Source organism: Nansenia antarctica, assembly GCF_963989245.1.
Source record: "Nansenia antarctica genome assembly, chromosome: 1".
Classification (NCBI taxonomy): domain Eukaryota; kingdom Metazoa; phylum Chordata; class Actinopteri; order Argentiniformes; family Microstomatidae; genus Nansenia; species Nansenia antarctica.
In genome coordinates, this window is record NC_137674.1 from 105,955,341 (window position 1) to 105,971,562 (window position 16,222).

The 16,222-nt window shown below is 43.1% G+C and overlaps 2 protein-coding genes across 2 annotated transcripts in view; one reads left to right on the top strand and one right to left on the bottom strand.

Annotated features, from left to right (window-relative positions):
* Positions 1 to 2,057: 2,057 nt before the first annotated feature.
* Positions 2,058 to 4,398, top strand: tal1 (T-cell acute lymphocytic leukemia 1; the record flags this gene model as incomplete). Its single annotated transcript, XM_080529390.1, has 3 exons — positions 2,058 to 2,611; positions 3,187 to 3,284; positions 3,956 to 4,398. The coding sequence occupies 3 exons, from the start codon at positions 2,058 to 2,060 to the stop codon at positions 4,396 to 4,398; spliced, it is 1,095 nt and encodes a 364-aa protein (XP_080385516.1).
* Positions 4,399 to 14,644: 10,246 nt separating this feature from the next.
* The window catches only part of patj (PATJ crumbs cell polarity complex component), a 122,211-nt gene continuing 120,633 nt past the window's right edge, over positions 14,645 to 16,222 (bottom strand). The window contains exon 50 of the mRNA XM_080529399.1: positions 14,645 to 16,140. Within this exon, the coding sequence (XP_080385525.1) occupies positions 15,994 to 16,140 (147 nt within the window). The 3' untranslated portion in view covers positions 14,645 to 15,993. The remainder of the gene's footprint in view (positions 16,141 to 16,222) is intronic.

Consider the following 16,222-nt stretch of genomic DNA (forward strand, 5'->3'; position numbering starts at 1 on the left):
AGCTATATAATAAGAGAGAGATTTTCTTTCATTCTTAGGATGTTTTTTAGTTTAGATAATAACTCTATGCTACTTATTGCATGATGATGTTTCAAAATCAACGGCCAAAACGCTGTATAATGTCCGTGTAGCGACAAACCACTTTACTTGTTCTAAACGGTTATATCAAAGGCCTGTGATGTATAGGTTATCATATCAGCATGACATTGTTTTCGTCGAGAAGAAACATAATGTAAAGGGAACTATTTTAATTAGGAGCGATGATAGTGCTGATGGGTTCCTTTAAAAAAAAAAAATATATAAGCACATGAAATAAATGGAATGTAACGAAACACATCAAATGAACCGCGAATTATGCAATCAATCCAAAGTTCTATAACATCATGCAATTTAAAATACACAAGCTTACTACATAGTTATCATAAGTCTATAATGTGATTAGGCCCGAATGATTAGATACCTAGCCTATGAGAATAGTGCAATGGAAATCGACACGTTTATAGGCTAATAATGCATCGCTCAACCTCATTACAATGTGACGCATTGCTGTATTGAAGATGCCAGCAGATATCATAGTTCAGTTAAACGGTAGGCCTTGCGTTCGTTGAACAGAAGCAACACTGCGTGAGCCTATTTGATAGGTTCTATCTCCGTTTAGGATAGTTCAGAGATATTGAGCGTCAAAGTTTTTACATTCCATTATGTTCTGTGAGATGGAACCTTTGTATTTTATTAATTACTAACTCAAAAATGTCAACATTTTAAAAAATAACACCACACAGGCATTAATAAACACCTAATGGATCAGATTATGTAAAAAAACCTCAATTTTGATAAAAATGGAGATAGAACCTTATAATTCTAACGTCACGACAAGTCTATAATGTGATTAGGCCCGAATGATTAGATACTTAGCCTATGAGAATAGTGCAATGGAAATCGACACGTTTATGGCTAATGCATCGCTCAACCTCATTAAAATGTTAGGCATTGCTGTATTGAAGATGCCATCAGAGATAATACTTCAGTTAAACAAGCAACACTGTTTAAAAACGATTAGCGGCTCCTCCCTGTTGAGACTCGTATATGATCTGAACTGATACGCCCCGTCAGTTATTGTAAAAGGTCAAGGTCAGGGGGATATATAGAGCACAAGAACAAAGCGGGGCCTATATCTTGCTATTTTTTAAAGGTCATTATGGCTTTCCAATACAAAAACAACATCGTTGCTAACCAAGGCCTCGAGATAGATCATATTCTCGAAGGCTATAGCTGCAAATGATTATTGTTCTTGATTGATGACGTATGTTCATTTTAAGCCTATATAGCCTAATTGAATTGCCAACAATAAATCTGCCACAATCCCATAGTTTCACATAATTATGACTATTCCAAAGAGGGATTGACCATGGGCTAATTGAGTCAGTGCAAGGGCGTGCGTTTGTACAGACACAGTATAGCCTTACCCCCATCAAAAGGGATGTAGTGAGAAAATGAATGTGCTGCACATTAAAGCCTAAATACTTCTGAATGAGTCCATGTGGAGGTAGCGTGCGCGGTAACTAGCCTATTGACAGTAGTACAGTGTCGCGCGCACAGAGGGACGAGGCTGATTACCCTCGTCCTGGACTATTAAAAACCGTTAACCCTTTATATCATTGAAATACTTTGAAATTCTACATTTCAACCCAGAGTGTTATTGGAGGACATAAGAAGACTTTTTTACTTGAGTGACATTTTAAAAAATATTTTTCATCTTCAAAATCAAGGTCAGCGACGTTACCATATATGGTTCCTTGCCCGTTCGTGGTAAAAAAAAAAAATCATCAATCAACACATCTGAACTCTCATTTAAGCTCATTTTGAAATACATAAGCCTGATGCACCGTGTCTGTACGTTTTTATTTTCAGGTGACACCCAGGATTATTATTGCTGGATGAGATCGTTTCGATGCTCTGTTGTGCGTGCGTGCGTTTTATAAGAATTTGAATCATACGCCTATTTTACGCACGAATTAATCTTATGCCTATAGGCCCACAATTGAATAGCCGAAATGATGGAAACATTTAAACGAGAGCTTGGGACGTTCAGCCCACCAGACAAGGATTGCAAGTCTCCGCAGGATGATGATGACAGGCCAACTTCCCTAGAGGGTCGTGCGGGGGGCGAGGAGGGGGCTGGGGAGGGGGCTGGGGAGGGGGGGGCTGGGGGGGAGACACAGGAAGACACGACGCCTGCGTCGGAGGAGGATGCGGGGAGCCGGCGGAGGGGGGGGGGAGGCGTCCCCGGGGAGCACTGCAACGGGACTGTCATCATTAACGGTGTTACCAAGGAAACGGCTTACCACAGGGAGTTAAGGAAGGAGGTGCCGGTTATTGAGTTGACCAGGAGAGGAGGATCAGCGGATATAAAAGCCAGAGAGTCCACGGCAGCCTGCAGCCAGAGAGTGCAGACCACCGAGTTGTGCAGACCACCACTACCCCTGCCACAGCCTCCCCGGGACCCGCTGAGCGACACTCGAATGGTGCAGTTGAGTCCTCCCGCGTTCCCTCTCCCTGCTCGGGCCATGCTGTACAGTAACGTTGCGCAACCGCTCCCCACCCTAAACAGGTAAGGCACATTTGCTTTGGATGAGAAAATGTTGTTGTTTTTATTGTCGTAAAATAGGCTACGTTTTGATATGCGTTGCATTGGAATACTTCTGCATCAGTGTAACCACTGGCTGGCAAATGCTAATATCTCTCACATGTCTGAGATGCAAGATAAAACAAGTGCATGGGTTCAGCCAGGCATTCCGATTAAATCTTTAAATACATTGTATTTAATTTAGACATTTTTATATTCAATATAATGAACATATTTTAAACCATTTTGCCTCCTAACCTATATGATTGACAATATGTGATAAAAATCGAAATTGGACATAAGGTCTCATCTGTCTTTTTCACCTAGTCATAGCCATACATAAACTGTAGGATACTGTTATTGTGCAAAGCTTGAAACTAAATCATACAGGGAAACATGGTTTGAATCGAAAGGCCTGTGGACAGATCAGAATATTTCCTCATATTCTGGTGTTGGTATTGGGAGGGGACATGACGTGGATTGAAAGCCCCTTTACTCGGACTTTTATGTATGCGATTTCGTTACCATAATTAATCTGCTTAATTCCGTTCCTTCTACAGTGGCTTCGGAGGCGAACCGGAACAATATGGAATGTTTCCCAACAATCGGATGAAACGTCGCCCAGCGCCATACGAGGTTGAAATCATCGAGGGTAACGGTAAGAGCGTTTTAGATCGTGGTGCTAAGCCAATATTGGCTTTGCTCTTAAAAAAAAAAAAAAAAGTAGCCATATTAATGACATTCATTAAGGACTTTATAACAAAGTTGACAGCCTTTATTGAAAAAGAGATGCCAAAGATAAACAGAGACAGGGTGGGCAGTTTATACACCAACTAGCCTCTATACAAAATCACAATGTGCAAAAGCAGGTTTGAGTTTCCATCATACACTTCCACATTGAGCAATTGTTTGGCTTTTAGGGGGAGTAGCCCTGTAATATTTGCAACGATAGTATTCATGCTTTAAAATGATTGTCCTTGAAATATTCTGCATTATTATCTAGCCTGCTGAATTAAAAATGAAGATTCTTTTAAACCACCATCCTATGTGAGGACAAATTAAATAACTACTTAGACCATATGACAATGTACTGTCTTAGAAAAAAAAAGCTAGATATTAATTTGTTGCAAGAAAGATATTTATTTTATTAAATAACATTACTATTACAACACATTTATTTGGCCAGTACAGAGCGCATACTACTGTTGACTATTATGGCCAGTAAATGTAGATGCAGCATCTTTAGATATAGGGGAATGACTTGAGCTTCTTTCCATCACAACCCACTCAATAAGCATCTGCTTGACATCTTCTTATCCCCCTCTCCAGGCTCGCAACCCAAAATCGTACGTCGGATCTTCACAAACAGCCGCGAGCGTTGGCGTCAGCAGAATGTGAACGGGGCCTTCTCCGAGCTCCGCGGCCTCATCCCGACCCACCCCCCCGACAAGAAGCTCAGCAAGAACGAGATCCTCCGCTTGACCATGAAGTACATCGACTTCCTGGCCAAGCTCTTAGACGACCAGGACGACATGGGTGGGGTGGTGGGGGGTGATGGCGGTGGTGGCACCCCCGGGGGGCCGCGGGGGACCCTGGATGGCCGGGAGGAGCGTCTGGTCCAGGAGGAGCTCCTCCAGGGGATGCTGTCGTCCAACTCCAGCTGCGGGAGTCTTCTGGACGGGGACGGGAGCCCTGAGAGCTTCATCGAGGACCAGGACTTGTCTGTGGAGTCCTGTCCCCCGACCGCCAGGACGGGGGGGAACCACAGATGACTTGCCATTTTGTCTGTGGAGAGAGGGGAGGGAGGGAGGAGGGGAGGGAGGGAGGAGGGTAGAGGGAGCAAATACATGATTGAAGTAGCCAGGTTGGATTGATGATGGTTACTTACCTGGAGTGGATGTGCGTCAAAATTGCTGCCGACACCTTCGTGCCATGTACACATTCGCTCTTTTTCTCCTCCCTGTTCTGTTTTGTTCGGTTGCTCCGCTGTTAGTGGCCTTCCCAGAGGAGAGTCAGTTGACCTGTGGAAGGCTTCAGTCCCAGCTGCTGTTGTAAGCAGGTGAATGGATTGGTGACTCGTGACAAAGTGAACTATAATGGAGCTACGGACATTAGGAACAGAGGAGTGTATACAATAACAATGAAAGGATTTTCTGAAAAAAAGGCATGAGTTTTCGAAAATGGTACCTTTTCTTACTGGTCAGAATTCAGAATTTCTTTAGGTACACTGCTTGAAAATCTGAGACTATTCGAAAACTATGATCTTGAATGAGGAGTATACTAAGTGTTCTTTGAGCCGCCCCAAGTCAGATTTAGATTATCCTTTAGTTCACAAAGGTATCAAATTATAATGTTCAGCGACAGTTTTCTCATAAGTTGTTTTGATTTTTTTTTTTGAAGAAAACTGTTTTGCTTAGAGGTATGTTAAAATAACCGATAATCGGTTGTGATGAAACAGTGGAAGATCTCTTTATTGCTGTTCATGTTTATGTTGGGAGAGGAACGATGTATAAAAATGTACAAGTTAATGTGATATTCACATAAACCATATGTTACAATACTTACAGTGCAACTCAAAATTGAATTGAAGAAAATGTAAATGTTTACCGTTTTAGGTGGCACATCTGTGTAACACACGCACACACACACACATATACAAACACACACACACAGTTTGCATTACATAGGCGCACACAAACTCTCTCTCTCACACACAAACTCTCTCTCTCTCACACACACACACACACACACACACACACACACACACACACACACACACACACACACACCCATGACTGAAGAGCACAAAATTAATGTCAAGAGATACATAAATATTAGTCCCAAAAAAAGACATCTGTATCAATAAACATTAGAAGAGATCTGTGTAAGAAGGTACAAGCATTCCGCTCTGAGTGTACATAATAAACAGACTTGTCCATCTCTAATAATGAAGCCAGCCTACTGCTACCGTTCATTGTGATCATGGTACATTGAGTTGATCTTTTTCACATTCCATCATCATTTTCTCCCACATCCCTCTATTTCACGATGATAAGTCTACAGTCTACATGTTTTTTCAATGTCACATAATGGATCTCTGCTTTTTCAGCATAATTTGGAGTAACCATAATTGGTACCTTTAATTCTTTGATGTAAAAAAGGGTTATTTTATTGTGATACAGTGTGTGGTAGGAGAACCTTTGTTGTAAGGTGATGTATACATATATACAGCGTTATATCTCACATCATTTTACAAAAACACAAATAAAAAACCCTAAAATAAATATGTGTTGTTGTGCTTGTATATTGAAATGTAACATTTCCACCATCAATGAGTTCAGTGGATGTTTTCTTTGGCAAATGCCATATGCCAGCATCCTCTGTTAATAAGTAAGACTTGACAAAGGCTAGGGCCGAAACCGTTGTCAATTAAAATCTACACTTCTGCATCTGGAACTAGAATGTGTGGCTTCTACTTCATTCAATAACATGGAGTACAATACCACAGTTTACTTTTCACAATCACCCATAAAAACATAAGAATTTATAATGTACAAATCCCAACTTGATGTCCAAAATTAGCAAGAGAACAGATAAGTTTACCAACACACATTGAAGACACTATTTTAAATTAGTTTATATTCCTCTCTTCCTTATTCAAAGTCATACCAACAATTGTTGACATATCAATCAATGATCCGTACAGTTATATAATAAATACCATAGCACTGGTTCCCAGAGGATATTGAACTGAAGGAATAGGTTCAGAGGCAGGGGATGTGAAAACAGATAACCACGGTGAAGGAGGAGACTGGTGTACCTGCGTAGAAATAAAAACCTCTCAGAGCTGAGAAATGTTACCCAACCCTGGCATTGACCATCGGAAGAATCCATTCTAAGCTCTCAAACCATTTTAGGGCAGCTAAAGGCACCATCTGGGATCTGGGAATTCATTCAATGGTCATTTCAATTCATGACATATACCTATTATACCTATTATACCTATACCTATCTATCCTTATATAATATACCTTTGAAATGCATCATGACTTAAGCAAAACCGCCTTACCTTTTCATAACCCAAAATATATTTTTATCCTACTCCATTGTTTGCCATCACAAGAACATAAACAAACAATGCATATGGAAATGTACGTACACATACTATATGAACAAAATGTGCTCATTCCCCATCTCTCAGTTTTAAACCTAAACAAGTGATTGGCCAGCCAGCCAGCCATTTTCCTAAAAAACAAAACAAATCCCAGATTGCGGCTTTAAGGTAACCAATATCATTAAACACAGAGGCGCCTTTAAAGATGAGGCCTAGGAGCAGAATAACCTGGATGTTCCCATCACACAGAGCCTGTAGATACCATCTAATGCACTAACAAGCTGAGGTGAGATAGTGAGTATTTGAGGGCCAGCAGGGGAGCCGTTTGTCATGGTTAGAGGTGGATGATGAGGGGAGATGAGCCTGACGACTGATAACCATCACAGCCAGTGAAGAAGCCACTGGAGAGGCTGGGTCCCTCAGGGATGGGGGGCGTATGTGTGAAACACTGGCAGATCACCAGTTCCCACAGTAAAGCCAAACAGGCTAGAAGACACACACACACAGACACACATAGACAGACAGACAGACAGACACAGACACAGACACAGACACAGACACACAGACACAGACACAGACACAGACACACCCACACCCACCCACCCACCCACACACACACACACACACACACACACACACACACACACACCCACACACACACACACACACACACACACACACACACACACACACACACACACACACACACACACACACACACACACACACACACACACACTGCACCCCCCCCCCCCCGAAGAGAAGTTCTATATGGTAGTACTATACAGACATTCTTAATACACACAAGAGAACATAGCCCCACTTCATTTAAAAGATGAGGCTGAATTGAGACCCTCTTTGTAACAACAGGGGTCACTGTTCTACTGAAGTAAGAGTTAGTTTGATCAGAGGAGCGCTGCTATGATCAAGTGCTATTGTTGTTCTGAGGGGGTGCCTATACAGAAGTTCAAGTGCTCTGTCTCAAGCATTGTTGCTGGTAGGGACTCCACAAGGTCTGGCTGGGCTTTGATAAGACTACACAACCCACAACTCCCGACACTTATGGCTGACTGTCAATCTCTGCATGACATCAACAAAAAGAAACATATTTATAATCATTATATAATGATGAGTTATGTTTATGGTGATTGACTCATTCAGTACTTTTTTACACATCTGACTGCAATAACCTCACATATTCAATTCAATTCACATATTCTATTCAAGTAATAGTAATAAAGAGTCTGTTCAAGACATGCAGTGTATGTGGAAAGTATTCAGACCACTTCACTTTTTCCTCATTTTGTTGGGGTAGTGGTGTTAGGGGTAGTGGTGGCCTAGATAGTGAGTTGGACTGGTGATCAGAAGGTAGCCAGAAGGTACTCAAAGGCACACTAGTGGTGGTGTTCCCAGGTGGGATTTTGCTAAATGGTTAAAATGTAAGGTAAATGTTGTGTTATAAACTCAATTTAAAAATTGATTAAATTAAAAGAATCTACCTCATTTAACATGAGGTATTTCTGTATTTTAATTTGAATAAATGTACTGACATTTTAAAAAGAAACGTGTTTTTCGCTTTGTCATTCTGGGGTATTGTGTGTGGATTGATATACAACAAAATAAGAACACAACAAAATGTGGAAAAAGTCAAGTTGTCTGAATACTTTCCGAAAGCACTGTATCTACCAATTATGGATGACTTCTGTCAAATTAGAAGTCACAATTAAGCATTCCAAATATGAACACACCATGCGGAAGAAACACATTAATGTATATCTATCTACGGATAAAACATGTTAATTTCACATTCATATCATTATGTCCACTCAAGCGTATTGAATAGGGGAAGAGTTTCCTCTTGAAATAACAAATTAAATCAGACAAGTCAACCACATAGCCGCGTGACAAGGGCTCATCCCTTTTTAATTAACTCCAGTATCAATCTCCCATGTTCCCATAAGAACTCACTGGGAGAGGTTAGACAGAGGCCAGACCTTGATCTCAGGGCAATACCTTTTGAACAAAAGCCAGCCTCACAGACAGATAACCAAAACACATCTTTATGGACAGAGATAACGAGAAGGGGGGTGGGCTGGAGGGGGGTGGTTGGAGTATTGAATTAAGGGGCCCATCCCTCTCTCTTTCTCTCTCTCCCTCGTCCCCTCCCTCCATGATGGCAGAATGGCCCATAGGGGAGGTCCTCGGGTCCCAGAGAACAGGGGAGAGGGGAGGTTCTCAGCGGGTAGCGGGGCAGTGGGGAGAGAGACTGCTACTGGCTCTCAGGGCTGCTATCTGGACCCTCCATCACAACTCCCCAGAGGTGTGTATATGTGTGTGTGTGTGTGAGAGAGAGTGAGTCTGAGAGCGAGAGAAAGAGTGAGTGGACAAGGGTCTGTGTTAATGAGGGGGCGGGGCTGGCTGAAAAGGCCTGCTAATTTGGCTGATGCTGACTACACAGAGAGAGAGAGAGAGAGAGAGTGTGATGCTCATGAGTCCAGAAGGGGCGTGGCCCTTGCCCTTCAAACACCTCTCTCTCTCTTTCTCTGCACCGCTAATCAAGCTTGCTATTTATGTTCCCTCTCTCCCTCTCACCCCCTAAATGTTTCTATAAAACGACCAATACCAGGTTACTAACAGCACATTGTTCATTTGTTTTTCTGGCTAAATAGTAACCTCTTGTGGAAACCCCGCCCCCCAGAACTCAATAGATGACTATTTAAACCAGATGACATACTTACGCTGCCACTGGAATGTACTGACATAGTCTTGGACTTCCTGACCACAGCAACATGTTATAGTGGTCCAACTTCAAATGCCCACAAGTTATTTATGCACAAATGCTTTTTATTTAGGGTGTTATAATTGGTCCTTAGTATAGATCTGGCCAGTAGCCAAATGTGGCATCAATCCTTTGCCACCCTTTATTTACTGATAAAACTAGACTAGCTTTAACTATAATGCATTTTAAGTATCACCATTTGAGTTGCAGTAGATGATGGTGGAAAATCCACATTTTAGGAAAAGCAATATAATTGTCATATCTGAAAGAGATGACAGAAAAAGAAACGTGGTCTACATACTAGGGGGGGTACAGAGACGTCATTATCTGTATAACCAACACAATTATCTGTATCTGACATACTATGTCAATCACCACACAAAATGGGTAAAATGATGTGCATTCAAATCAACACATAGAAGCTCGGAAAGCTGTTATCACTGTTGCTATTGAATCCCGATTTGTTTGTCTAAGTAGATTTGGGTAAATCATTAACTGCAGGCACCAGGATGTCAAATACAATCCTGTCTTGTCAGTTGTAAGACACGTCTTTGACAGGCTTGACGCGCAGCTAGAAAGGTCTGCTGTTTAACTCTTGCTGTTTTTTTGCAGCTTACTGGACATCCAAACATCATCATTTGGGGATAGGAAGCCTCAACAATGGGGAGAGCGGCTACTGTGGTTTACTGGCTAATGCTGACTCTGGGAGTGGTGACAGCCCAGACAGGTAGGAACCGAGAATCACTGTGTTGATTAATGGAATTATAATCTATCCATCATTAGGCAACACTGATTCATTTGTAAGCAACAAGGAGCATATTGCCTTGCTTCAGTTTGCATTATGAAGTCGTGCACTGAGACTCAGTTGTTTAAATCAACAGTTAATCATACTGGGAAGAGAAAAGGACAGTCCTTTATTTTACAGCCCGCATATTACCAGGGAATTATGATTGCAGCACAATGACACAACAGCCCTTCTGTGGAACTACCTACTTCTCAGATAGACTACTGGGGAGTTCATTACCAGAATGAATCAGTTGATACCACAGTTATCAACTTTATCAACTAGGACGTATTGTTACCATGCTAATACTGTAGTAGCCTACCAAATTACAACCAGCTGGAATAATACTGTATGATACACTGTCAGCAAACAGAGCTCTCTAGTATCCTTTCTTAGACAGAAACCCATGGTCTTTATTTTAGAGAAACAAATCCCCAATCCCCAATGAATCAAATATTTATTGAATTTTCAACCAATTCTATTGCCTCAGTCTACGTCAGCAGTCCCTCAGTGGACTCAGTTAAGAGCCATCAGCAGGAGCCATCACTGTTACACAGAGCATCACCAGTACCCTTCTAGTAATCCCATCAACTATGATAATAACTCAGAGGATATCATCCACATTACTGTACATCAGCAAGGCAAGGAATATACATATGGCTTACATAAACATGGCATAAGCTAGATTGAGTATAAACGCTTGAGTAACGCCATTGTTTTAGGATCACACCACTCTGTCCTCACTGCAGTTGAGGCGAAGCTTCGTCACTCTAGGATGACGACACCAGACGTAAGACAGTGGAGTCGTGTACGTTCTACAGTAACTCTTTGCCCTCCGACTCTCAAGCCAAGGTGGAGCGGGCCCTGCCACAGTGGTTGACCGGCCTCATCGCAGTGGCGGGCTTCCTGTTCCTCGTGTTTGTGGCGTTCGTGGTCAACAAGGCCTGGTGTGAGAAGAACTCCAGGTGAGACTGCAGACCCAACGCCACCTGTAACTGGAACACCTCACACACAAATACACAATTACTGATCTCCGCACGTACGTGCGTGCGCGCGCACACACACACACACACACACACACACACACACTAGTTCAGTGCAAACCCTGGATATAACACAAGTTGACCTGAGCAAAACCAAAAACATGACCTCAAGATCAACAAGGTTACAGTAAATTATGTTGGTTTTCAACTCACGTTACAACAATATCTTCTACACCCTGGGCTGATCCTCATCTTTATTTCCTGTAAATTGGTTATTGCATTACTCACTGTACTGATTTATTGGTGTGGCCAGACTGCAGCTGTGTGGTAGCCTGCTAGGTTCTGCAGGAGAGAATTCTAATATGTGTCAAACCATTCCCTGCTTGAAGCCAAGAGGCCAAAGAGGAGGAAGTGAAGACTAGCGACTACGCCAGCGCCAACGGATCCCACTATGACACCCGTCTGGAGATGGTCAGGTACAGTCATCTACCAGTCACCATGACAACCAGTCACTATGACAACCATCTGACATGGTCAGGTACATCTACCAGTCACTATGACAACCATCTGAACACGGTCAGGTACATCTACGAGTCACTATGACAACCATCTCTAGCTTTGTGATGTAGATGTCTTGCAGTATTGGGGTGTTGAAGATAACTAACGTTGGTCTGTCTGTGAGACACATTAAGGGCCACTTTCACAGACAAGGCTCAAGGCTAATCCGAGACTAAAAAGCATCTTCAATGGATGATTTGACGTTGAAAGTGTGATTAAGTCCAGGACTCGGCTTAAGCCTTGGCTGTGAGACCCCCCCTAAGAGTGTCGTCGTGTGTGTGTTCCACAGGAGCAGTGACCATGACAACGCCTACAACGGGTTTTCTGATGAAAAAGTCACTGCCATGTGACCAGAAGAGAAATCCAGTTCTTACTCCTGTTAATATGGATAGGGCAGACAGACAGACGGATACACACTCTCAGTCGGATCATGCCGTTCCGCACGCACGCACACGCACACGCACACACACACACACACATGAAACCAAACACACACCTTCACAAGTAACATTTTCAGAACGACAAAGGTATCCAGCATGCCACTCCAGATAAGCAGAAATCCTTATCTTGAGATATGAAGATGGTGATGTGCCTACTGTAAATATGATAGTAATGAAACAACACCATGATAATAAAATCTGGATATGGACTTTGGATATGTTCTGTGACAGTCTGTCTTTTACCCCTTTTAATTTATTTTCTTGCCAGATCACCTGTTTCTCTTCATTAATAGGTCATCCATTCACAACGTAAGGCCTTTGTGCATCTACAGTGTGATCTAATGATTAATAAATAAAAAAATTCATACATATTTCTTAAATGATGTATCATTATCGAATAATAACCATGGTAACAAAGATAACGTATATATAATGTAATCTCAGCATGTTGACAACATATTCTATAACAAACCTTAAAAGCGATTCAGATATCACACCAAATTCATGTATCAGAGACTCCCTAAGGTGTATGTGTATATATATATATATATATATATATATAAAATAAAAGACATTGACCAGCCATGCTTCGAGATCTGAGGGGACACATTGTGGAAATGACTGTGCTCCCCCCTGTATTTTAATAAAACAATGATCATCAGACAAATCATCAGAATTCAAAGTAGTAGTTTCACCATGTATGACCATAATCAGTACACACATGTAACAATATCAGTTGCATTTGTGATCGTAGACAATATCTTTTTTCATATCCATGTTATTACAGCATTTGCTTGTCACATATCTACTGTATGAGTGTGGATCATTTCTTTGGATTTGAAAAAATTCTTCCATCGATCGACGTACGTGAATAAAGAGACTTTCTGTGGCACTACAGCAGATTAAAACCTTGTTGTGAGTTACGGGTTTGACATCAGGACAGCTTCTGTCACTCGAGAGAAAACCAGCACACAGGTGTGTGTGTGTGTGTGTGTGTGTGTGTTTGTGCGCACAGACACGGACACACACCCTCTCTATGCCAATATGACACACTTAGAACCAGACCAAGCTAGGCACAGGCACCCAAATCGAAGAACACATTATACAGTCGTGGATAGAGAGATCACAAGGCAAACAAATTTTAAAAAGGCATGAGAGTGTGGTGATTGAGACAGAAAGATGGAGGGATAAAAAGAGATGTGGGTGGGAGACAGATAGAGACGGGGTGGGAGTCAGAGAGGGAGAGAAAAGGGAGAAAGTAGGTGGTAGATCGGAGAGAGGGGGAGGCAGGGAGTTGACAGAGGGAGAGATAGAGAGACGAGAGAGAGAGAAAGTGGGAGGAAAAACTGAAAGAGGAGGGAGAGAGATGAGGGGGCAGATGCATTGAAGGGGGTAGCGTCACAGAGGAAGAGAGAGAGAGAGAGAGAGAAGAAAGGGATGGAGGCAGTAGTGTGTTGGCGGACGTGTGTGATCTTTAAAGGGATTGAGCGTTAAGACTAGCGTTATGGGCGATCACTGGACGACAACTGAAAGATGCACTGACTGTCTGAACACCACTTAATCCTGGCACAGCAGGGCCTCTACAGAGGCAGCACACGGGCATTCACTATGAGCCTTAAGATAACATACCCCAACGTAATACACTCCTACATATGGCCTAAGGTGTCACTTTCACTGACAGGCACAGTTCACAGTTCTAGACTGGAAAGTTGGCATGCACTTATAATTCCACCTAGTGTCAAAAGAGGGAGCCTCAAAAGTGTCTTTGGGGGGGTTGTGATGTCACTTCCTGTGAGTGCGGACAGGTCGCAGCGACACGAGAGAGAGGCTCGGGGGCCCAGACAGGATATCCTGTCTTTGTTTGATGTGGAAAAGCTCACACAGCTGGCCGCTAGGACCGTGTGAGACTGCAGACACACACGGTACATAAAAAAAGGGTGTTCAAAACAAAGAAAATAAAAACACAATTGTTGATTCTCACACACAGTAATCAAATAATAAATAAAAATAGTACCTTTCTTATAACACTAATTATGACACAGAAGGATTTGCGCTTGATTGAAATGGATGGTACGTTTCCTCTGACGATGATCCAACACAAAGCAGCAGGACTATACTCTCCTTCTCCCACCAGTTTAACCAGCAGGTGGGGGCAGCTCTGGTCCTGGAAGGCTAAACTAGCTAAACTGTAGCTTATGACCAGCAGCACTAGCGCACTTTAAACCAATGACGGTCTTCATTGAGGATCCTGGTACGTTCGTTATGTGAATGAGCTGTGTTAGTGCTGGGCTGGAGCAGAAGTGTTTGACTGATGTTGTTTGACCCCCCCCCCCCCCCCCCCCCCCCCGTTCTAAGCGCCAGTGCCAGCTTCGGACATTTGTCCCTTCAATACTGAAACACACCGTTATGGAAGATAGATACGTCACCCACACTACCCGATGGGGGATGACATCATGTCCTGAGATTCCCCCCCTAATGAATTCCCTACATTGCACCGCTATCAGCCACCTATTTGAAGCAACAACGCTAATATAAACATGTGCGTATAATTCCTTTTCGTCGCTTTGCAAAGGTCTTATTAGGGATTGGCGACCTTTCGGATAATGACTTTGGCAACATGACCTACGATAAACGATAAAGGGCACTACGTCTGAACCCTCTCTCTCTCTCGTAGGGGTTTAAACAGAACAGGAGATGCAGGACTGTGTACGCCTACAGTGACACACTGGGCAGAGTGCTGTTGGCGTGAGCATTTTAGGACTGTTCACGAACTGGTTCGAGAGGGTAGTTATGTCATGTTTTACGAAGCTGCTATGAGGCCTTTATGTAGTGCATAGGATGTGTCGCCAGATAATTTCACCACAAGTCCGACTGAACAACGGTCAGTGGGAGGAGCTTGTAGCTGAAGTCATCGGCTCTCAAGTTTCGAAGAAGATGGAGACTCGGAGGTGAAAACAAAAAACAAAACAAAACAAAACAAAACAATCATGCATCATTAGCGGCACCGACTACTAGCATCGCTAACTGCTATCCCGGGTTTTCCCCATCGGAGATGCTTGTTCCTGGAGCAGTAGACGCTGCTCCCTAACTGAACTGAACTCATCGTATTGCTCTACGACAGAAGCGCAGGTGCAATCTCACAAGCATGAAGAGCTGAAATGACACGCGGGGCTTCAATTCAATTCACATCCTTTGACGAAGGCTTCCCTTTTTTTTTTCTCCTCCTTTGCTACACGTCCAGAAGATCACCACGCTCCATCCTGTATCCAACACCACGGAAACTGCTTCCAGAGTCACCTCCTCTTCCAACGGTTGTTTTTACAGGAGGACACATGTGGTGAATGTGGCACACACACTTCCACAGCACACCTTGGCTGGGGCCGAGCCATGTCCTTCTCGTTGGGTGATGACCTCATGCAACAACGTCCTCCTTCTCATGACTTCTAGACGGGTGGAGACTGCTGCTGTCAAACGCCACCCTCCTCCTAAGTTCTGATTTATTTTTTATTTTTTTTGCATGTTGGGAAGTTAAAAAGTTCAAACTCCATGATGGTCCTTTCTCCAGTATGTGTGTGTGCGTGTGTGTGTGTGTGTGCGTGTGTGTGTGTCTTTGTATGTGTGTGCGTGTGTGTCTTTGTATGTTTGTGTGTGTGTGTATGTGTGTGTTTGTGTGTGTGCGTGTGTGTGTGTGTGTGAGTGAGAGAGAGAGCTAGGACAGCACGTCCAGGGTGACTGCCCCTCTCTGTCTCTTCAGTATAGCCACGGCCAGCTCGTGCGTGGCTCCTTCCAGACTCTCCCCGTTCACAGACAGGATCTGGTCGCCCCGCTTCAGACGCCCGTCCACCGATGCTGCCCCCTGGCGGCAGAACAGAGAAATGCACGCGGTGAGAGAGAGAGGGTAAGGGTGTTAATGAGCATAAAATACGTAGTATTAGAAG